Genomic DNA, 23,790 nt, shown 5'->3' with positions numbered 1-23,790 from the left:
ATTCCTTGAAAGACATCACCTGTAAAATGGGTACCCCTATCACTTTCAATGATTCTAGGGATACCATATCTACATACAAATTCCTGCACAATTTTCTTAGCTGTAAACATAGCAGTATTTGTAGCTGCTGGAAATGCTTCGACCCAATTCGAGAAAACATCTATACAGACAAGTACATATTTCAAATTTCGACATGGGGGTAATTGAATGAAGTCAATTTGTATTACCTGGAAAGGGCCGCCGGCAGGTGGGATATGGGATGGTTCTGTAGGTATTGCTTTTCCAATATTCTTTCTCAGACAGGTAAGGCATGACATTGCTCTTTTACTCGCATGAGAGGAGAATCCTGGGGCGCACCAGTATGCTCTTACCAATTTGCACATCCCCTCCTTGCCTAGATGAGTCAGCCCGTGAGCTGCTTCAGCCAGACATGGAAGGTATGCCCTGGGGGCCACCGGTTTACCATGTCCATCCGTCCAGAGCCCTGAGGACTCCTGGCCATATCCCTTTGCCTTCCAGACTGCTCTTTCCTGTGTGGAACACAAATTCTGCATCTCACACAACTTTTGTGTGTTGATGGTATTAAATACCATCAGTTGTGTGGTGTCTGTCTGTATGGGGGTAGCAGCTGCAAGCTTTGCGGCTTCGTCTGCTCGGCTGTTACCAAGTGACACTGGGTCTTGACTATATGTATGTGCTTTACATTTGATAACAGCCACTCTGTCGGGTTCCTGTATCGCTGTTAGAAGCCTTTTTATATGAGCTGCATGCGCTATCGGTGTGCCAGCTGCCGTCATGAAATTTCTGAGCCGCCATAGGGCTCCGAAATCATGGACTACCCCGAAGGCGTATCTAGAATCGGTGTAGATATTGGCTGACTTACCCTTAGCCAATTCACATGCTCTGGTTAGGGCGACCAGTTCAGCAACCTGGGCTGAGTGAGGTGGGCCTAGCGGTTCCGCTTCTATGGTGTCTTGGTCATCTACGACTGCGTATCCAGTACACAAGTCTCCCGAGTCTGACTGTCTGTGACAACTACCGTCCGTGTAGAACGTGAGTTCTGCATCTTCCAGTGGATTGTCACTGATGTCAGGCCTTGCGGTAAAATTTTGGGTCAAATATTCCATACAATCATGTGTATCTTCCTTTGCATTAAATCCTCCTTCCCCATCACTCTCACCTCCCACCCTTTGTGCCTGACCAGGCACACCTGGGAGAAATGTTGCAGGGTTTAATGCACTGCATCTCCTTATGGTGATGTTTACTGGGGCCATTAATGCCAATTCCCATCTCGTAAACCTTGCTGATGAGACGTGTCTGGTTTGGGCAGAATTCAATAAGGCAGATACCGCATGCGGTGTATGGATTGTGAGGTTGTGGCCTAGCACGACATCTTCGCTTTTTGTCACTAGCAATGCTATCGCCGCAACGCTACGCAAGCATGTGGGGAGGGATCGCGCTACCGTATCTAGCTGAGCGCTGTAATATGCAACTGGCCTGCTGGCATCACCGTGTTTTTGTGTTAGTACACCTGCTGCGCACCCAGCACTTTCTGTTCCGTATAGTTCAAAGGGTTTCCCATAGTCTGGCATACCTAGTGCTGGTGCCTGCGTTAGACACTGTTTGAGTCTCTCAAATGCTGTTTCGGATTCGTCTGTATGCGAAATCCGATCAGGTTTGTTTGAGGAGACCATTTCCTGCAAAGGTAGCGCCAATATGGAAAACCCTGGGATCCAATTACGGCAATACCCACACATTCCTAGAAACGTCCTGATCTGTTGTTGGGTTTGTGGCAGTGTCATGTCTCTAATGGCTTGGATTCTATCAGCGGTCAGGTGTCTCAGTCCTTGTGTTAGACAGTGTCCCAAATATTTTACCTTAGTTTGGCATAATTGCAACTTGTCTTTGGAAACCTTGTGACCTGTGTCTGAAAGATGAAACAGGAGCTGTTTCGTATCCTTCAGGGAAGCTTCCAATGAATCAGAACACAGTAGTAGATCATCCACGTACTGTATCAACACTGATCCACTCTCCGGTTGGAAAGACTGTAAACAATCATGCAAAGCCTGAGAAAATATACTTGGACTATCTATGAAACCTTGGGGTAACCGAGTCCACGTGTATTGGACTCCTCTGTATGTGAATGCAAACAAATATTGGCTGTCAGGGTGCAGAGGTACCGAAAAGAATGCGGAGCAGAGGTCAATAACAGTGAAAAATTTGGCAGTGGGAGGAATTTGTATTAGGATGACAGCTGGATTAGGCACTACGGGGAACTGGCTCTCAACTATTTTGTTAATCCCCCTTAGATCCTGCACTAGCCTGTAACCCCTCCCCCCACTCTTTTTAACAGGGAAGATGGGACTATTTGCTGTGCTGGACGTTCTTACTAGAATGCCCTGTTGTAGCAAGCGCTCTATTACGGGAAAAACTCCTAACTCCACCTCTGGCTTCAGAGGATACTGTGGGATTTTTGGAGCTATCCTACCATCTTTTACTTGTACAACTACTGGAGCTACATTTGCCATTAATCCAGTGTCCTGTCCATCTTTTGTCCAAAGTGACTCTGGTATCTGAGATGTCATCTCTTCTACTTGGGATGGATTCCTATTTGTCATAATGGAATGTGACATTAATTTTGATGGGGAGTCTAACATGTCTCGTACTTCCTGAGCGTGATTCTCAGGGATGTCCAAGAATACACCTTCAGGAGTACAATAAATGACGCAACCCATTTTACATAGTAAGTCTCTACCCAGGAGATTAGTTGGTGCCGATGCAGCCAGCAAAAAGGAATGCTTGGTATGCAAAGGCCCTATTGTAATCTCGGCTGGTTTGCTAACAGGGTAGTGCTGGACTACCCCTGTTACTCCCATGGCTGGAATTGTCCTACCAGTGGTTCTCATGCCCACTGTCGAATTTATCACTGACTTGGCCGCCCCTGTGTCTACAAGAAAGTTTAAAGTTTTACCAGCTACATTGATTGCAATCTCTGGTTCGCTTCCAAGACTAGCAATCAACTTAACTGGGTGCAGATTACAGGTATGGCCACACCCCTATTGGGTATGCTGACCTCCCTGAATCCCGTTGGCAGCAACTACTTGTGAGGGGGTTAGCTGGGAACTACCAGAGGCATGCCAATCTCTGTTCGGGGGATATCTTTTTGTTTCCCCTGTATGTGGCTCAAAACTCTGCCTCTGTGGACCCTGCTCCCAATGTCGTGTGTTGTGTTGTTGTCTAGGGGGTTGAAAAGATCTTTGTACATTCTTTGTTCTACATTCTCGTGCAAAGTGTCCCGGTCTGTTACAAGAAAAACATGTTATTACACTTGCCTTACCCACAGGATTCGGTGGTACATACGCAGGCTGCTTTGTGGTCAGCGCCTGTATACTTACTGACATCAACTTATCACTTTGCGACTCCCTGTGCCTAGTGATATTTCTGTCGTGATCAATAGCAGCCTCTCTCAATGTGGACACTGACAGACCTCGCCAGCATGGTTGCGTGGTCTGTACCCTAGCTTTTAATGTTTCTTTCAAACCATCCATCAGTACAGATACTGCTACTTCTCGATGGTTTGGGTTGGTCTTAATGTCTTCTATACCAGTGTACTTTGCCATTTCTAATAGTGCCCGGTGAAAATATTCTGTTGCCGTTTCGGACTCCTTTTGCTTAATGGAAAATATTTTATTCCATTTAACAACGGCTGGGAAATACTCCTTTAGCTGTAAATTTATCCTTTTTACATTATCCTTGTTGTACACGTCTGTAAGCGGTACATCTTTATCCAATGCACAGTCAGCTAAAAATTGAGTTGCGTCAACATTGGAAGGTAAACAAGCTCTTAGCAGTATCTGCCAATCCTTGTTGTTGGGTTCTACAGTGTTACCTAGATCCCTGATGTATTTTTGGCTAGCAACTAAATCCTTCCTGGGGTCAGGAAATTCGGACACTATTGTTCTTAATTCCATTCTGGAAAATGGAGTGTACATGGCAATGTTCCTTATGGGAGTGGCTCCAGACACATCTGTTTTTCCATTGGGAACTGCTATTACCCTTACAGGAGCAATTCTAACAGCCTCTTCCTGTGTAGATTCTACTGCTTGTTGTGGTACAATTGTTTCAGTGTAGTGCATGGTGCCGTACTTACCCGTTGACACGACCTCACCTATCCCTCCGCTAGGGGCTTTCACTAATCTCGTGGGTGTCGCTGTGCCTACTGTGGTCTCTGCTATGGTGGCTGCAAGAGAGAGAGCTGAAATTGTTGCTGAATCGTCTTCTTGATCACACTCCTGAGGAAGGTTCAAAACAGGGTACATCTTGCACGGGTTAATACTTGCATGAGTTATTTGGTTAACATCATTAACATTTACAAGGTTACTAAGAGTTTTTGTTTTATAACCCAGTGCGTTTCTCTCCGTAATCAACTTCTCTCCTGCAATGTATGGTGGAGGAGGAGCTGTGGCTATCAGCTTCCTGACTGCCCCAGATCCTGCCGCCAGAGCCAAACCTCTCTGTATCTCACCTTCCTGGTGCCATAACTGTAAATAATCATGATGCTGAATTCGTCTCTTTGCTGATTTTACGAGACATATCCTCCTCCTTAAATTTTGTAACACTTCTGGACTAAAGCTACCTATTCTTGGGAATTTGTCCCTGTCTTGTACAGTCATTCTCTCCCATTCATCACATAAAGATTCGGTGTGACTTCCATATTTTTCACACATTACATATCGTGCCGACCCAACTGGTCGGTTCACAGAATCAACCTGAACCAGGGTTGATCGCCCCCTACCTGAGCAACTGGCCCCCATAGTCTGCAGGTGTTGCTTAGTCCTCCTTGGATCTCTGTATCAAGGTTTTCAGCAAGCCTTTTCAGACAACCAAATTACTCCACAGTAGGCCGGCGGTGGCGGTTTACCGAGTACCCCACTCACTCGCCCACCTCGACCAATACGACCTGATCACACCGACGTGGTGCTGGCGTACTCGATACAGGGCCCCTATGGAACCTTCAGTTTACTGGAACATATGAGGGTTACCCGCAGGACACTTACTCTTTCCAGTAAAGGTGGGGTTGTTAGATAGTTCCTGAGTGACCAGCGAACTTCCCTTTTAAAAATAAAAAATTACACAAATCACGTCAGAATGTACAAATAGCGTTTGTGACCACTTTACTCTAATGGTATTAGGTCAGATTACTAACTACTGCACACAATTACGTGCGGTCCAATCGTTCAGTACACAAGCACTACTTGTTATGTACTGAAAGATCAATGGAATCGATGTTTCCGGCTGCGATTCCTTCAGCAAGAGCTTGTATGGCCTATATGGGTTCTGCACCAACACCCCAGGCGTTGTGCCACTGGACTTTTATAGCGGACCTTTTACCTTACGACCTCCTGGTCTTGTTACCTTATGACCTCCTGGTCTTGTTACCTTATGGTCCGCTATACTCTAATGCTCAAATATTATTTAACCAGGGATGCCTCCCTAGCCACCGTATATGTCACTTACACGTATGTCCCTTGACGAGTACCCGGCTTTCCTTTTGGTTCCACCTTAAAGTTGTATAAACTTATGTATACAAAACCACACTCACTCAACACATGTACACTTTGTTTCTATATCTATTTCTGCGCAGAAATTGTCTTCAGTCCAACAGTGTTACCAATTAGGAGTAGGATCTGTTAAACTAAATTTCAGATTTTTCCAAAAATAGATTTGCGTTATTTACCGCGTCGCGTTATCTACCGCTGTGCGTTACTTATCGCCTTTGCGCTAATTATCGCTTTTCGTGACTTGAGCTACGTGGGCGTAACCGGACGCTACGTTGCGTAATGTACGCTGCGTGCGTCTGCCTTTTGGATTGCGTACGCTAGTCTTTGTTAGCGACACGTGTACGCAATGCAAAGATCCACCGTAACACAATATATACTTTTATCAATGTAAATGATCCCTGATCATCTACCGCAATCCACACTGACTGCCTTATCTCCCAGGCAGATCGTGTGTTGTTCTATACTTTAACTATTACCTCTACTATGAAATAACAGCAAATCTCTTTTAGCACTTTCTATCAACTATAAAAATTTGGCAAACAGGAATAGTGATATACGAAATTGAAAAAGAAATGCAGATAAATGTATGCGTGCGTGTATACGCAAGACAGAAGAGAAATAAAACAGTTTTTAAAAGACACAAGCGTTTTGTTCTTACTTCCGGTTCCCGGATTCCTTCAGCACTCTTTATCTAAGCGAAGCAGACGCTTATCCCGTCAGCACTGGGAGACAACCTCCCACCCTTTGCTGGGGGATAATGTCTGCTGATCTACCTAGTGCAGATATGAGAAGGATAGGACGAGTCCCCAATTGACAATGCTAAATTCCTTTTGTCGTATAAACAACCCTTTATGAAGTCTAAGAACACTGTACGCTGTTTGCTTAAGAAGTACCGTTAGGGTACGCTATTTGCGTAACGATCGCTCCGCCGTAGGCGAGACGCTCAAGCGTCACGTTCGCTCACGGCCCAGTGATCACAGGACACGTTATTGGTTATGACTAGAGTAATGATTCGCTATGGCGTAGCATACGCTCGAGACCACGAGGAGGTCACCAGCGGCGCAGACGCTCACAACGCTATACCTTAATGTTTAAACCTTATACCAATGAAATACACAGAATAACTTAATGTGAATACAGGGTGTAAGTGCAACCTTGTGTAACCTAACTACAAAGCTGCTTGAGCGTCACCGACGCTCAAGTGAACACTTAATACTATAGAAAATACACAGATACTGGTTTAGGTTCCAAAGCCTATTAACTGTATTATATCTAATATATTTGAAAAAGGGGATAACAGTACAAATGATACACTACAATATAACAGAGACTTCCTAACCACAGAACTAAACAATAAATACAAAAAGACAATACTACACTGACCTAAATGCAATACAATACAATACTATCTAATACAATACAATACTAGCCTAGTCTAGGGGAGATATGAGAGAACAGAACAGAGAGAGAGAGAGAGAGAGAGAGAGATGAGAGAAATTGGCTCACAGAAAGACAATGATTACGGAGAGAAACTTACGCACAAAGGGTATGATCGCCTGCGCCTCGATATCCAGCTCCCGGCTATCAGCAGATAACCGTTGATGAGAGAGTGAGAGCTGGATGTGGTCGGCCTGCCTATTTATGCCCCACACACAATGCAATCTCCTGGTCCTACAATCCCATTGTCCATTGGCCGAAGGAATTCGGCCCTGCATCATAACAAAAGGTCATAGGGTGATTCATACAGGTGGGCTGTGACGATTTCCAACAGCTCAGGTGGGTGGGAAACTGGGTTTCCCGCCGCATACCTGAGTATGTGTAAATAATAGAAATGGACATAAACTTCTTATGTCCATAACTATTCGCACGAGCGATTAATACGCTCCAAACCAACACCGGAATATTACTAATTAAATACTCTTCCGATGGGTACCAAACACTGCTGTATGATTCCTGTCAGACCCTTCGTACAATACAAAGAGGGATTCCTTTAAACAGGGAACTTCTATTTTAACCAAACTTTCAGAATCTATCAAGGGGACCATGATCTACAAACTACATTAATTGTGAACATTTGTAACGAATGAGTCGCACGCTACGACTACATAAACTCTACCGTAAATACGCATACCGCGCCTGCGAGTGCACGCTATCGCGGGTATGCGCCTTCACGGGAGAGCGTACGCATGCGCAGCGCGGACCAGTGTGCGGTGCAAATATGGCAACGTGCATAGAGACATTTTTCTGACTTTGACATCACCATAGCTGTGGTTTCATTCAAATTGTGAATGCTTATGTATTTTCAGTCAATTAAACAAATTAATCTCTCAGATTTAAATCTGGTCACCAATACAGGGGTTGAGGAGGAACTATTACAGGTGTTAGGAATAAATCAGTCAGTGCCAGCCATCAGGATTTTTAAATAACTAGAGAACCTGGAACCTGTGCTTCCCTTTACCTAAATTGAAATTACTCCCATAAATAGGCTGTAGAAGTCCATTTTTGGGTGCCTTGGTTACCTGACACACGATATTTGTCCAGCCCTATGCAGAGTGGATACTGTATGTCATGGTTGTCTAACCATTGTGTGACTCATTAGCCTGCTATGTCCATGCTTGGTATATGTGACTTCCCTCTAGCTTTTCTGGTTTTATGTAACAACGTATATTTTCCTCTTGTCATCTTCTAAGTCAGGGCTGGGCAAACCTGTCCTCAAGATCTACCAACAGTTCATGTTTTCCAGGCCTCCTGGAGATCTGTAGAATTGTCAGTTAGGAATGAATGCAGCACATCTTAATTAGTAATGACTACACCTGTGCACCAGCTAGGTGGTCTGGAAAATGTGAACTGTTGGTAGATCTCGAGGACTGGTTTGGCCAGCCCTGTTCTAAGTCCTCTATATGTTTTATTCAGTGTGGCTAAATTAGTGTGATACTACTTTTAATGTTTGTGAATGCATAAAGTTGGACAAGTCATAAAATAATTATAATGGGTACCCCATGCTTTCCAATATGAGTTATCCAAATTAGGCCCAAAACTAGGATTTTTCTCACCGGGGCAGGGCAGTAATTTGCACCCCCACCCTACCCTTCCCATAGCAGTCTGTATGCCCCCCCCCCCCCCCTTTCCTGTATCACTACAGCATCCTGTGTCTCTTCCTCCCTATATCTCTGCTGCAGCAGCCTGTGTTTGTGTTATCCCTCCCCATCCTACACTTACCTGGATCTTCTCCTTGCTCCTCCTTTAGGCAGCGGCAAGCTTCTCAAACACTGTTCTTCAGTGCACGTGACATCATGACGTCAAGCGTGCAGTGCAGATAGAGAAAAAAAGAACTTTATTGTGCCGGGTAATCCCAGAGCCCAGTCACAACACAAGCCTATTCCCACCATGGCATGCTTCTGACTCATCACGGGTTTCTCGCTTCTTATCTCTGATCGTCTTGGCATCCCCTCAAATACAGCGCTCAGAGTATGTGTTCCCTAGACCCCCCCCCCCCCCCCCCTCTAGTTGCAGAACTGTCCGGCTGGATATTTGTACCCTTTAGCTGATTTTTAAGCAGAAATGCTGGGTGTTCACTGTATAACACAAGGGACATTCCGACCCGTTCGCACGCAGCGGTATGTCGCTGCGGTGCGAACGGGTCCAGAATGCGCATGCGCGGTGGCCGCACGGCGCATGCGCGACGTTACCCGGTGACAGGGGTCGCCGGGTTACGTCCAGGACAACGAAGAAAGCGGTCGCAGAGCCAACCACAAGAAGATTGACAGAAAGAAGGCGTACCTGGGCGTCACCGGACCGTTGCCAGCCGTTTTCGGGGAGTGGAGAAGAAAACGCAGGCGTGTCCAGGAGAACGGAGGGCAGATGTCTGATGTCAAAGCTGGCCTCAGCATCGCTGAGATCGCCGCACAGGGTAAGTATGTCCAGGGCTAGTCTTGTTCTGCATGAAATTTTTTTTAGCTTAGCAGGACTGCACAAGCGATCGCAGCCCTGCTAAGCTAAAATACACTTCCACATAGGCGCGGACTAGTTGATCGCAGCAGCAGCAAAAAGTTGCTGGCTGCGATCAACTCGGAATGACCACCATAAGACAGAGAAGCAATGAGACAAAAGACAGATATCTTTCTCTTCAGTCTCTTTGTCCTACCCTTAGGTCTTGGAAGAGTAGAACTGGAGGACCCAAATCTCTTGGACAGGAGATGTGTGAAAAAGGATCTCCACCTCTGAGATTAAAGGAGTGGCTCATACTTCAGATAAACAGTGGCAAATATCCTGGACTGCGGTGGGAAGATGAAGAGAAGACAATGTTCAGAATCCCATGGAAGCATGCGTCCAAACAGAACTACAGCAAGCAGGAAGATGCAGCCTTATTCAAGGTAATTTCTTTACAGCAACTTTAAATTGTGACAACATCACTTAGTAGCCATAAAATTGAACCTAGTTGTTGCAATCCTCTGAAAACATTTCCACTGCTCCACTGTATAAATAGAGTGATACTAATATCCTGTTATCATAACTATCTCTTATATTTGCCAAATGATGGGGGGAAACACTGTGGTTACAGGTCATCTTTCCCATTACCTTTACAGGCCTGGACAATGTATAAGGGAAAATTTCGAGAGGGGTCTATAAAGGAAGATGCCTCTGTGTGGAAGACACGACTCCGATGTGCTCTTAACAAGAGTCCAGACTTTGAGGAGATCATGGAGAACTGTGAAGACCAAGGCGAACCCTACAAGCGCTATAGAATTGTGTCCGAACCCCGTGAGAGAACCGGTAAATAATATTTGTGAATTTCCATTATTTCTAATAAATATTTAAAATGCCATCTTATTACCATATACGTATATATATATGAATGTGGCTTCATATTCATACATTTAATCATAACTAATTGTTGCAATGTGCTACAATTTACCCATAGCTATCAAATTGATCCGCACATTCTCTTAATCATTTTGACACTAAGCATGATATATTTAACTTGTTCCATTCCAATAATACATATATAGCTGATGTTACACTCTATTATATAAATACATTATAATGTCTGGTGCTTGACATGTTTTGTCTATGTGTAATTTATGTGTTGAATATATCTTTGTGGCTTGTCTGTGTGGATGCGTATGCTACCGTATATCCTGTGCACGCTGCGTGTATGCGAACGAACAGAGACCTCTCTGGAGTTTGTATGTTCTGTGTATGTAATATTTTTGACTTTGACATATTATGACCTTGTTCAATGGCATGCATTGTGTGTGCATGTAGCTCACACTGAGTAAATCACTTTTAGAACTAGACTATCAGAGGCCAATGCAGAATTTATAGAGAATACAAAACTAGTATATTACAGGCAAATAATTCTCTTTACAGTCTTCTACTTCTGAATGACATCACAAGTCCACAGTTTCCTCTTTGGAATGGCTGCCCTCTAGACTCCAAGGACTATTTTTACTAACAGTTGATTTTAGGTTTTTGGGTAATTTTCCATTGGTTTTGCAAACTGACTAAAACCGGTCATTTACTAAAGGCAAAACTAACAACCTGACTTTAGAACACTTTAGAACATTGGACCAACTGTTGATGTGTTTACTTAGATAAGAATAGGATCCACAGATATACCAAAGGTCATTTTTAAAACCAAACAAAAACTGACGGAAAAACGTCACCAAACCTGCCCACTTGTCCTTGCCCCCTAGTTGACACTACTAGTCGTAACTTCCTCGGCACTGCCATATACATGCAACGTAACGGTAGGCCAATAATTTATTTGGTGTACTGTACCCTGTTAGTATTGTACACCAGAGTCAATAAGAGTTCAGAAGCCATCACTCACTTCAGGGGAACAACCCAAGTCATAGAAGATTAATAAAATATATATAAGCAAAAAGAAAAGATAAAAAGAATAATGGGGATTAATCAGGTGTGTATGAAACACAAGATTACCATAAACTATTATCTTTCTACATTCATACTGCTACATTGTACGTGCTACTCATTTAGTGCATGTTTGATTATAGACCCAGCAACTGGACTGGACTGCTCAGATATAAATGTTATTTCTCCTTCATCCACTAGGGCACACTGGAGCGCAGTTACATTGGGGAAATAGTATGCAGTAACTGGGAGCTGGCACTTTAAAACTCTGACACTGTGGCTAGCTCCTCCCCTACTATGTCCCCCTCCAAACCAGTCTTTGTTTTGTGCCCAAGGGAGCTGCTCACTCTAGATTTCCGCTTGAATTTTTTCTTTTTTTCTTCTTTCTTCACAGACTGGCAGTTCTGCCACTGCTAGTCTGCACCGCGGGAGCTGCCGGCGGGGTCCCATCGCAGCTGCGTGCGGCTCGGGATGGTCCCCGGCTGAAGGAGACACAGAGCTCTCCAGAGCTGGCCGGACACAGCTGCGTGTGGCGCGTGTCGGGGCCGCTCCGTCAGCAGAAGATTCCGTCAGCACGGCAGCGGTAAGTATGGTGGCTGGACACCGATGCGTGCGGCGAGTGTCGGGGCCACTCCATCAGAAAGCAGCAGCGGTGAGTAGAAGGAGCTTGTACTATTAATAGCAGTCTCACTGTTAACTTAGAAAGATTCAGTTGCCATAGCTCTGCTGTTAAGCAACTGGGATACAGTGCAGAGGGTCAGCGGTTCGATCCAGCCGAAGCCCAGCTCAAATACTTTAGCTAAGAGAAGGAAGCCGCGGTCTCAGGTGGCTCACATCAAGGGGGGACTTCCCGCTCTCCGCTCCCCACTCCCGGATCTACTCTCCGGTCACTCCCGCTCCCCCCGATCCCCACGCTCTCCGTTCACAATTTAAGCGCGGCTCGCTCCCCCCGCTCTCCGTTCGCGGCTCCCCGCTCAGCGCAGCTCACAGAGCCGGCACGGGGATACCGCTGGAGGCGCTCTGCAAGTTTAAATCTGGTGCCAATATGGGGGGGCGGAGCTTAATCCCGCTCTGTACTGCTGGGCTCAGCGCGCGCTGGCAGCCATTTTACAACGCTGCAGCGCGGAGAAGGGGAGAATCAGAGGCTATTTTCCAGCTGCGCTTCTCCCTGCTCCCCCCCCCCTCCCTTTCTGCCTATTGCTGTGTGTGTGGGGGGGGAGTGTGATAGGTGCTACCATGGCTGGTAAAGGCTCCAAGGCAGCACAGAAAATTTTACAATGTCAAAAGTGTTCAGCAAAATTCACCCAAGGACAGTCTGATAATTAGGGATGTGCACTTGAAATTTTTCGGGTTTTGTGTTTTGGTTTTGGGTTCGGTTCCGCGGCCGTGTTTTGGGTTCGAACGCATTTTGGCAAAACCTCACCGAATTTTTTTTGTCGGATTCGGGTGTGTTTTGGATTCGGGTGTTTTTTTTCAAAAAACCCTAAAAAACAGCTTAAATCATAGAATTTGGGGGTCATTTTGATCCCAAAGTATTATTAACCTCAAAAACCATAATTTCCACTCATTTTCAGTCTATTCTGAACACCTCACACCTCACAATATTATTTTTAGTCCTAAAATTTGCACCGAGGTCGCTGGATGACTAAGCTAAGCGACCCAAGTGGCCGACACAAACACCTGGCCCATCTAGGAGTGGCACTGCAGTGTCACGCAGGATGGCCCTTCCAAAAAACACTCCCCAAACAGCACATGACGCAAAGAAAAAAAGAGGCACAATGAGGTAGCTGTGTGACTAAGCTCAACGACCCAAGTGGCCAACACAAACACCTGGCCCATCTAGGAGTGGCACTGCAGTGTCACGCAGGATGGCCCTTCCAAAAAACACTCCCCAAACAGCACATGACGCAAAGAAAAAAAGAGGCGCAATGAGGTAGCTGTGTGACTAAGCTCAGCGACCCAAGTGGCCGACACAAACACCTGGCCCATCTAGGAGTGGCACTGCAGTGTCACGCAGGATGGCCCTTCCAAAAAACACTCCCCAAACAGCACATGATGCAAAGAAAAAAAGAGGCGCAATGAGGTAGCTGTGTGACTAAGCTCAACGACCCAAGTGGCCGACACAAACACCTGGCCCATCTAGGAGTGGCACTGCAGTGTCACGCAGGCTGGCCCTTCAAAAAACTACTCCCCAAACAGCACATGACGCAAAGAAAAAAAGAGGCGCAATGAGGTAGCTGTGTGAGTAAGCTAAGCGACCCTAGTGGCCGACACAAACACCTGGCCCATCTAGGAGTGGCACTGCAGTGTCACGCAGGCTGGCCCTTCAAAAAACTACTCCCCAAACAGCACATGACGCAAAGAAAAAAAGAGGCGCAATGAGGTAGCTGTGTGAGTAAGCTAAGCGACCCTAGTGGCCGACACAAACACCTGGCCCATCTAGGAGTGGCACTGCAGTGTCACGCAGGATGGCCCTTCAAAAAACACTCCCCAAACAGCACATGACGCAAAGAAGAAAAAAAAGAGGCGCAATGAGGTAGCTGTGTGAGTAAGCTAAGCGACCCTAGTGGCCGACACAAACACCTGGCCCATCTAGGAGTTGCACTGCAGTGTCACGCAGGCTGGCCCTTCAAAAAACTACTCCCCAAACAGCACATGACGCAAAGAAAAAAAGAGGCGCAATGAGGTAGCTGTGTGAGTAAGCTAAGCGACCCTAGTGGCCGACACAAACACCTGGCCCATCTAGGAGTGGCACTGCAGTGTCACGCAGGCTGGCCCTTCAAAAAACTACTCCCCAAACAGCACATGACGCAAAGAAAAAAAGAGGCGCAATGAGGTAGCTGTGTGAGTAAGCTAAGCGACCCTAGTGGCCGACACAAACACCTGGCCCATCTAGGAGTGGCACTGCAGTGTCACGCAGGATGGCCCTTCAAAAAACACTCCCCAAACAGCACATGACGCAAAGAAGAAAAAAAAGAGGCGCAATGAGGTAGCTGTGTGAGTAAGCTAAGCGACCCTAGTGGCCGATACAAACACCTGGCCCATCTAGGAGTGGCACTGCAGTGTCACGCAGGATGGCCCTTCAAAAAAATACTCCCCAAACAGCACATGACGCAAAGAAAAATTAAAGAAAAAAGAGGTGCAAGATGGAATTGTCCTTGGGCCCTCCCACCCACCCTTATGTTGTATAAACAGGACATGCACACTTTAACCAACCCATCATTTCAGTGACAGGGTCTGCCACACGACTGTGACTGAAATGACGGGTTGGTTTGGACCCCCACCAAAAAAGAAGCAATTAATCTCTCCTTGCACAAACTGGCTCTACAGAGGCAAGATGTCCACCTCATCATCATCCTCCGATATATCACCGTGTACATCCCCCTCCTCACAGATTATCAATTCGTCCCCACTGGAATCCACCATCTCAGCTCCCTGTGTACTTTGTGGAGGCAATTGCTGCTGGCAGGGCCGGTGCAAGGTTTCTCGGCACCCTAGGCAAAACTTCTGCCTACTGCCCCTTCCCCCTACTCGCCCTTCAGGTGAAAGACATGCTGCTGCTCTCCCCCACCCCCTGTCTGTTGCATGGCTGCTCTCTTCTCCCCATCTCCCCAGTCTGTGTGGGTGCCTGCAGCTCTCACCCCCCCCACACTCTGTTAAATGTCTGCTGTTCTATCTCCTCCACATCTGTGTGCGTACTGCTGCTCATCCCCCCACCCCCCACCCAGACTGTGTGCATGCCTGCTGCCCCTCCCCCCCCTCCCCAGACTGCTGCTCTGCTGCTCTCCCCCTCTTTCCTTATCAAATGCAGAGAGTGCACTGTGCAGCCACCATACCTGCGGGATGCGATGCAGAGTTGGGACTGAGTAGTCTGCAAAAGAGCCTGCAATGAAGAGCAGCGCCACATGTCACCCCCAGCCAGGACTCCAGGAGTTGTCAAAGAAACTTCTTGTGCCAGGTAGAGGCGGAGCTGGAGGCTGCAATACGGGAGCTTGCCAGTTGCGACTACTGTAAGATACGAGTGCCGGGGGGATTGCGGCGACTGTGAGGTAGGACCATGCTACCTTTTTCAGGCAGCTGTAGCAGGCCGCCCCCTCAGGATCCGGCGCCCCTAGGCAGCTGCCTAAAGCTGCCTAGTGGAAGCTCCGGCCCTGGCTGCTGGTCAATGTCTCCACGGAGGAATTGATTATAATTCATTTTAATGAACATCATCTTCTCCACATTTTCTGGAAGTAACCTCGTACGCCGATTGCTGACAAGGTGAGCGGCGGCACTAAACACTCTTTCGGAGTACACACTTGTGGGAGGGCAATTTAGGTAGAATAAAGCCAGTTTGTGCAAGGGCCTCCAAATTGCCTCTTTTTCCTGCCAGTATAAGTACGGACTGTCTGACGTGCCTACTTGGATGCGGTCACTCATAATCCTCCACCATTCTTTCAATGGGGAGAGAATCATATGCAGTGCCAGTAGACGACATGTCCGTAATCGTTGGCAGGTCCTTCAGTCCGGACCAGATGTCAGCATCAGCAGTCGCTCCAGACTGTCCTGCATCACCGCCAGCGGGTGGGCTCGGAATTCTGAGCCTTTTCCTCGCACCCCCAGTTGCGGGAGAATGTGAAGGAGGAGATGTTGACAGGTCGCGTTCCGCTTGACTTGACAATTTTCTCACCAGCAGGTCTTTGAACCCCAGCAGACTTGTGTCTGCCGGAAAGAGAGATCCAAGGTAGGTTTTAAATCTAGGATCGAGCACGGTGGCCAAAATGTAGTGCTCTGATTTCAACAGATTGACCACCCGTGAATCCTTGTTAAGCGAATTAAGGGCTCCATCCACAAGTCCCACATGCCTAGCGGAATCGCTCTGTCTTAGCTCCTCCTTCAATGTCTCCAGCTTCTTCTGCAAAAGCCTGATGAGGGGAATGACCTGATTCAGGCTGGCAGTGTCTGAACTGACTTCACGTGTGGCAAGTTCAAAGGGCAGCAGAACCTTGCACAACGTTGAAATCATTCTCCACTGCGCTTGAGACAGGTGCATTCCACCTCCTATATCGTGCTCAATTGTATAGGCTTGAATGCATAGGTGTGCGCAGGGGGGGTGCCTGGTGCGCACAGGCACCCCCTAATGTCTGGCACCCCGATCTCACATGCCTGATGCAGCGATCGCCGAGCAGGCTGATTACTGTCCCTCTGCGCTGCACCCTGTCAGGACTGCATTACTGACCGGACACCTGGGTTAATCAAGGGTGCCACTGCCACCGGCTTTCAAACTCCCGGCTCCACCTCCATGTACAAAAACAGTGTGATGTGACGTGATTACATCATGCTGCTCGCACGCCCACCTCTTTCCTTCTATGCTATGCCAATGCCAGCCACTGATGAGGAGCAGCATGCAGCCAACGTTCCTCTTAGGAAGACAAATTCAATACTGGCAGGCGGTCGGCAGCAGCATTGACACGTCACTCATTTTTCCAGCAGCAGCAGTACTAGTCTGCGACTGTCAGTGTCAGTGAGTGACTGACTTGTAAGTAAGCTGCTGCAGCTTGCAGGGGAAAGAGAGGGGGAGCCAGACCAGGCTGAGGAGGAGCACTGTAATTGCAGTGAGTGCCATGAGGGGTGTTTGTTTGGTGCACACCACAACATCTGACAATGTATCTGTTTTATTAGGATTGCTACAAAGGAGGATATTTTATATGCGTTGACCATCAATAGATGGTGACAGACACGCCCAAAAGGCAATGCTAGACACAGCCCTCCAACGGTGCACCCCCTAATAAAATGTGCTGCGCACGCCAGTGCTTGAATGGCCTTTTGCTGCTCCTCCAACCTCTGAAGCATATAGAGGGTTGAATTCCACCTCGTTACCACTTCTTGCTTCAGATGATGGCAGGGCAGGTTCAGGCGTTTTTGGTGGTGCTCCAGTCTTCTGTACGTGGTGCCTGTACGCCGAAAGTGTCCCGCAATTCTTCTGGCCACCGACAGCATCTCTTGCACGCCCCTGTCGTTTTTTAAAAAATTCTGCACCACCAAATTCAAGGTATGTGCAAAACATGGGACGTGCTGGAATTTGCCCAGATTTAATGCACACACAATATTGCTGGCGTTGTCCGATGCCACAAATCCACAGGAGAGTCCAATTGGGGTAAGCCATTCCGCGATGATCTTCCTCAGTTGCCGTAAGAGGTTTTCAGCTGTGTGCGTATTCTGGAAACCGGTGATACAAAGCGTAGCCTGCCTAGGAAAGAGTTGGCGTTTGCGAGATGCTGCTACTGGTGCCGCCGCTGCTGTTCTTGCGGCGGGAGTCCATACATCTACCCAGTGGGCTGTCACAGTCATATAGTCCTGACCCTGCCCTGCTCCACTTGTCCACATGTCCGTGGTTAAGTGGACATTGGGTACAGCTGCATTTTTTAGGACACTGGTGACTCTTTTTCTGAGGTCTGTGTACATTTTCGGTATCGCCTGCCTAGAGAAATGGAACCTAGATGGTATTTGGTACCGGGGACACAGTACCTCCAACAAGTCTCTAGTTGGCTCTGCAGTAATGATGGATACCGGAACCACGTTTCTCACCACCCAGGATGCCAAGGCCTCAGTTATCCGCTTTGCAGCAGGATGACTGCTGTGATATTTCATCTTCCTCGCAAAGGACTGTTGGACAGTCAATTGCTTGGTGGAAGTAGTAAAAGTGATCTTACGACTTCCCCTCTGGGATGACCATCGACTCCCAGCAGCAACAACAGCAGCGCCAGCAGCAGTAGGCGTTACACGCAAGGATGCATCGGAGGAATCCCAGGCAGGAGAGGACTCGTCAGAATTGCCAGTGACATGGCCTGCAGGACTATTGGCATTCCTGGGGAAGGAGGAAATTGACACTGAGGGAGTTGGTGGGGTGGTTTGCGTGAGCTTGGTTACAAGAGGAAGGGATTTACTGGTCAGTGGACTGCTTCCGCTGTTGCCCAAAGTTTTTGAACTTGTCACAGACTTATTATGAATGCGCTGCAGGTGACGTATAAGGGAGGATGTTCCGAGGTGGTTAACGTCCTTACCCCTACTTATTACAGCTTGACAAAGGCAACACACGGCTTGACAAATGTTGTCCGCATTTCTGTTGAAATACTTCCACACCGAAGAGCTGATTTTTTTGGTATTTTCACCAGGCATATCAATGGCCATATTCCTCCCACGGACAACAGGTGTCTCCCCGGGTGCCTGACTTAAACAAACCACCTCACCATCAGAATCCTCCTTGTCAATTTCCTCCCCAGCGCCAGCAACACCCATATCCTCCTCATCCTGGTGTACTTCAACACTGACATCTTCAATCTGACTATCAGGAACTGGACTGCGGGTGCTCCTTCCAGCACTTGCAGGGGGTGTGCAAATGGTGGAAGGCGCATGCTCTTCACGTCCAGTGTTGGGAAGGTCAGGCATCGCAACCGACACAATTGGACTCTCCTTGTGGATTTGGGATTTCGAAGAACGCACAGTTCTTTGCTGTGCTTTTGCCAGCTTGAGTCTTTTCATTTTTCTAGCAAGAGGCTGAGTGCTTCCATCCTCATGTGAAGCTGAACCACTAGCCATGAACATAGGCCAGGGCCTCAGCCGTTCCTTGCCACTCCGTGTGGTAAATGGCATATTGGCAAGTTTACGCTTCTCCTCCGACAATTTTATTTTAGATTTTTGAGTCCTTTTTTTACTGATATTTGGTGTTTTGGATTTTACATGCTCTGTACTATGACATTGGGCATCGGCCTTGGCAGACGACGTTGATGGAATTTCATCGTCTCGGCCATGACTAGTGGCAGCAGCTTCAGCACGAGGTGGAAGTCGATCTTGATCTTTCCCTATTTTTGGAACCTCAACATTTTTGTTCTCCATATTTTAATAGGCACAACTAAAAGGCACCTCAGGTAAACAATGGAGATGGATGGATACTAGTATACTTATGGATGACGAGCGACTGCCGACACAGAGGTAGCTACAGCCGTGGACTACCGTACTGTGTCTGCTGCTAATATAGACTGGATGATAATGAGATAAAATTAAAATATATATATATATCACACTAGTACTGCAGCCGGACAGGTATATATTATGTAATGACGGACCTGCTGGACACTGTCTGTCAGCACTGCAGACTCCTAAAGTAAGCTACTAGTATCAAGAAGATAGAAAAAAAAAACCCACGGGTAGGTGGTATACAATTATGGATGGACGAGCGACTGCCGACACAGAGGTAGCTACAGCCGTGGACTACCGTACTGTGTCTGCTGCTAATATAGACTGGATGATAATGAGATAAAATTAAAATATATATATATATATCACACTAGTACTGCAGCCGGACAGGTATATATTATGTAATGACGGACCTGCTGGACACTGTCTGTCAGCACTGCAGACTCCTAAAGTAAGCTACTAGTATCAAGAAGATAGAAAGAAAAAAAAACCACGGGTAGGTGGTATACAATTATGGATGGACGAGCGACTGCCGACACAGAGGTAGCTACAGCCGTGGACTACCGTTCTGTGTCTGCTGCTAATATAGACTGGATGATAATGAGATAAAATTAAAATATATATATATATATCACACTAGTACTGCAGCCGGACAGGTATATATTATGTAATGACGGACCTGCTGGACACTGTCTGTCAGCACTGCAGACTCCTAAAGTAAGCTACTAGTATCAAGAAGATATAAAAAAAAAAAACCCACGGGTAGGTGGTATACAATTATGGATGGACCAGCGACTGCCGACACAGAGGTAGCTACAGCCGTGGACTACCGTACTGTGTCTGCTGCTAATATAGACTGGATGATAATGAGATAAAATTAAAAAATATATATATCACACTAGTACTGCAGCCGAACAGGTATATATTATGTAATGACGGACCTGCTGGACACTGTCTGCAGAATGCGTTTATAAAAACACCACACGACGAGTGTTTAACTTTTTCAGGCAGACAATCACAATATACTGGTGGTCAGCAGACAATCACAATATACTGGTGGTCAGTGGTCACTGGTCAGTCACACTGGCAGTGGCACTCTGGCAGCAAAAGTGTGCACTGTACTTAAAATATGTACTCCTGCTATAACTGCTCCCCAGTCTCCCCCACAATTAAGCTGTGTGAGCAGTGAGCACTCAGCACAGTCAGATAATGATATACAGTATTACATATGATGCAGCACACTGGGCTGAGCACAGATATGGTATGTGACTGTGTCACACTGTGTATCGTTTTTTTTCAGGCAGAGAACGGATTAATTAAACTGGTGGTGGTCACTGGTCACACTATCAGCAAGTAGTACTCCGTCCTAAGCAGACAATCACAATATACTGGTGGTCAGTGTGGTCACTGGTCAGTCACACTGGCAGTGTGGCACTCTGGCAGCAAAAGTGTGCACTGTACTTAAAATATATTATTTATGTACTCTTGCTCTAACTGCTCCCCAGTCTCCCCCACAATTAAGCTGTGTGAGCAGTGAGCACTCAGCACAGTCAGATATACAGTATTACATATGATGATGCAGCACACTGAGGCTGAGCACAGATATGGTATGTGACTGTGTCACACTGTGTATCGTTTTTTTTCAGGCAGAGAATGGATTAATTAAACTGGTGGTCAATGGTCACTGGTCAAACTATCAGCAATTAGTAGTACTCCAGTCCTAATATGCTCCCCAAAATTAGTAAATAGTGTCTCTAACTCTCTACTCTCTTCTCTATAAACGGAGAGGACGCCAGCCACGTCCTCTCCCTATCAATCTCAATGCACGTGTGAAAATGGCGGCGACGCGCGGCTCCTTATATAGAATACGAGTCTCGCGATAGAATCCGAGCCTCGCGAGAATCCGACAGCGGGATGATGACGTTCGGGCGCGCTCGGGTTAACCGAGCAAGGCGGGAGGATCCGAGCCTGCTCGGCCCCGTGTAAAAAAAGCAGAAGTTCGGCGGGTTCGGATTCCGAGAAACCGAACCCGCTCATCACTACTGATAATTCCCTTTTATGTGAGGATTGTGGGTCAGAGCCATCTGCTCAGCCCTCATCAGAACCCCAGAACACCCCTGTTTGGACAACACAGCTCACAGAGGTTATGTCCCTGTTGACTGGGGACCTGAAGACCTCTCGGGAAGATAGAGAGGCGGCCCGGTTCCGACAGCTTGTCCCGATACCGGAGCCTGAACCAGCATGGGCTATTTCCCTGGCGAAATCAGTTGGAGGGCTCTCTAGGGCTGTAATCCCTTCCCAAGCCCCGTCCTTTAGTCCCCCCCCCCCCCCCCCACAGGCTTCAAAAAATAGATTTCTAGCCTCTGTGTTACAGGAATCTGATGATGATATGCCTCTATTAGATGAGGCGGTGGTAGATATACAGGATACTGATGACGATCAGGTGTACGAGGACTCTGTACCAGTAGCTCAGGGTATAGAGGCTCTTATTACTGCTATTAGCTCAGTATTACAGGTGGAGGAGACGGAGCAGGACACTTTACGCCCTTCAAGGTTTGGCACCAACCAATGCCTGCCGGTGACCTTACCAATTTTGGAGGAGCTGGATGCGCTCATAACGGCAGCCTGGAAACATCTAGATGCAAAGTTTCAGGTATCAAGGAAAATTTTGTCTTCCTATCCTTTTCCCACAGAGAGCAGGAAGCGTTATGAGACCTCTCCGATTGTGGATCCTTCGGTGTCTCGTCTGTCCAAGAAGACGGTTCTGCCGGTTCCTGGAGCGACTTCGCTGAAGGAAGCATCGGATAGGAAGTTGGAATCCACCTTGAAGACTATTTACTCATCGGCGGGGGTATTACATCACCCGGCGGGTGTATTATATCGCCCGGCGCAGGTAGGTTGTTGGGTCAACAAGGCGATGGAAGCTTGGGCGGAACAATTGTCCTCTGCAATTCGTGATGATTTGCCGGCGGATCAACTGATACAGTTGGCGGAACACATCAGTGAATCAGCCCTTTATTTTGTGAGGCTTCCAATGACATCTATATTCTCGGTGCTAGGATTTGCGCTTTAGCAATTTCGGCCTGCAGAGCTCTCTAGCTGCGGCAGTGGCAGGCGGATATGGAGTCCAGAAGGGTAGCAGAAGCGTTGCCCTTTACGGGAGAAGTCCTGTTTGGTAAGAATCTGGATGCCTGGATTTCTCAGGCCACTGGAGGTAAGTCGACTTATCTTCCTTCTGCTGCTCCAGCCTCTCGCAGGCCATATAGGGGTCCCTCCTTTCGATCCTTTCGTGCCCCTTCCAGGTTTCGAGGCCAGGGGAGGAGCTTCCGCCTCCTGTGGCCATAGAGGTAGAGGCAGAGGTTCCACAGCCTCAACCCAGTCAGAGGTTAAGTCCTCCACCGCTACTACCGCATGACGGGCTTCCCTCCCACCTGGGAGACCACAGGGTGGGAGCTCGTCTCTGGGACTTCAAGGATGTCTGGGTACAGTCCTGTCCAGATGCTTGGGTCAGGGATCTCATCATTTGCGGTTACAAACTCGATTTTCAAGCCCGACCGCCCCAGCGTTTTTCACCACAGGTTTACCAGTTTCCGACAACAGAAGAGTTGCCTTGCAGGCAGCGGTCTAGAAGCTTCTATCCGCAAAGGTACTGATCCCTGTTACCTCTCATCGGAAACAGGGCTATTACTCAAGCCTGTTTCTCGTACCGAAGCCGGACGGCTCGGTCAGGCCAATCCTGAACTTGAAGGATCTCAATCCATATTTGAGGGTATTCAAGTTCAAGATGGAGTCCCTCCAGTCTGTTATTGCGGGGTTAGAGCAAAACGAGTTTCTGGCGTCCTTAGACATCAAGAATGCAGATTTACATGTTCCCATTTGGCCTCCTCATCAGGCTTTTCTCCGGTTCGCGATACTGGACGCTCATTTCCAGTTCCAGGCCCTTCCATTCGGTCTCTCTTCTGCTCCCAGAATGTTCACAAAGGTCATGGCGGTCATGATGGCCCTACTTCGGAAGTAGGGTGTGACGATTGTCCCCTATCTGGACGATCTGCTAATAAAGGCACGCTCGGCAGACCTGTTACTTCAGAATATCCGGATAACGCAGGACCTTCTGATTCAGCACGGGTGGATCCTGAACTTCCCGAAGTCTCACTTATGCCCCTCACAACGGTTGCTGTTTTTGGGGATGATTCTCGACACGGTCCATCAGAAGGTTTTCCTTCCTCAGGACAAGATCCTGTCTCTTCAGACGCTGGTGAGGTCGGTGCTTGACACTGTCGGGTGTCAGTGTATCTGTGCATTCGCCTTCTGGGAAAGATGGAAGCAGCATTCAAAGCTCTTCCATACAGTCGCTTTCACTCTCGACAGTTCCAGCTGTGTCTTCTACATCAGTGGTCAG

At 47.4% G+C, this 23,790-nt stretch overlaps 1 protein-coding gene across 1 annotated transcript in view; it reads left to right on the top strand.

Moving 5' to 3' along the window:
- LOC135057244 (interferon regulatory factor 4-like) overlaps positions 1–23,790 on the top strand; it is an 89,192-nt gene that overhangs the window by 46,348 nt on the left and 19,054 nt on the right. Inside the window, exons 2-3 of the mRNA XM_063963135.1 lie at positions 9,712–9,934; positions 10,148–10,334. Of these exons, the coding sequence (XP_063819205.1) occupies positions 9,712–9,934; positions 10,148–10,334 (410 nt within the window). The remainder of the gene's footprint in view (positions 1–9,711; positions 9,935–10,147; positions 10,335–23,790) is intronic.

The sequence above is a fragment of the Pseudophryne corroboree genome, chromosome 3 (assembly GCF_028390025.1).
Source record: "Pseudophryne corroboree isolate aPseCor3 chromosome 3, aPseCor3.hap2, whole genome shotgun sequence".
NCBI lineage: Eukaryota > Metazoa > Chordata > Amphibia > Anura > Myobatrachidae > Pseudophryne > Pseudophryne corroboree.
This window is presented reverse-complemented; position numbering and strand designations above follow the sequence as displayed.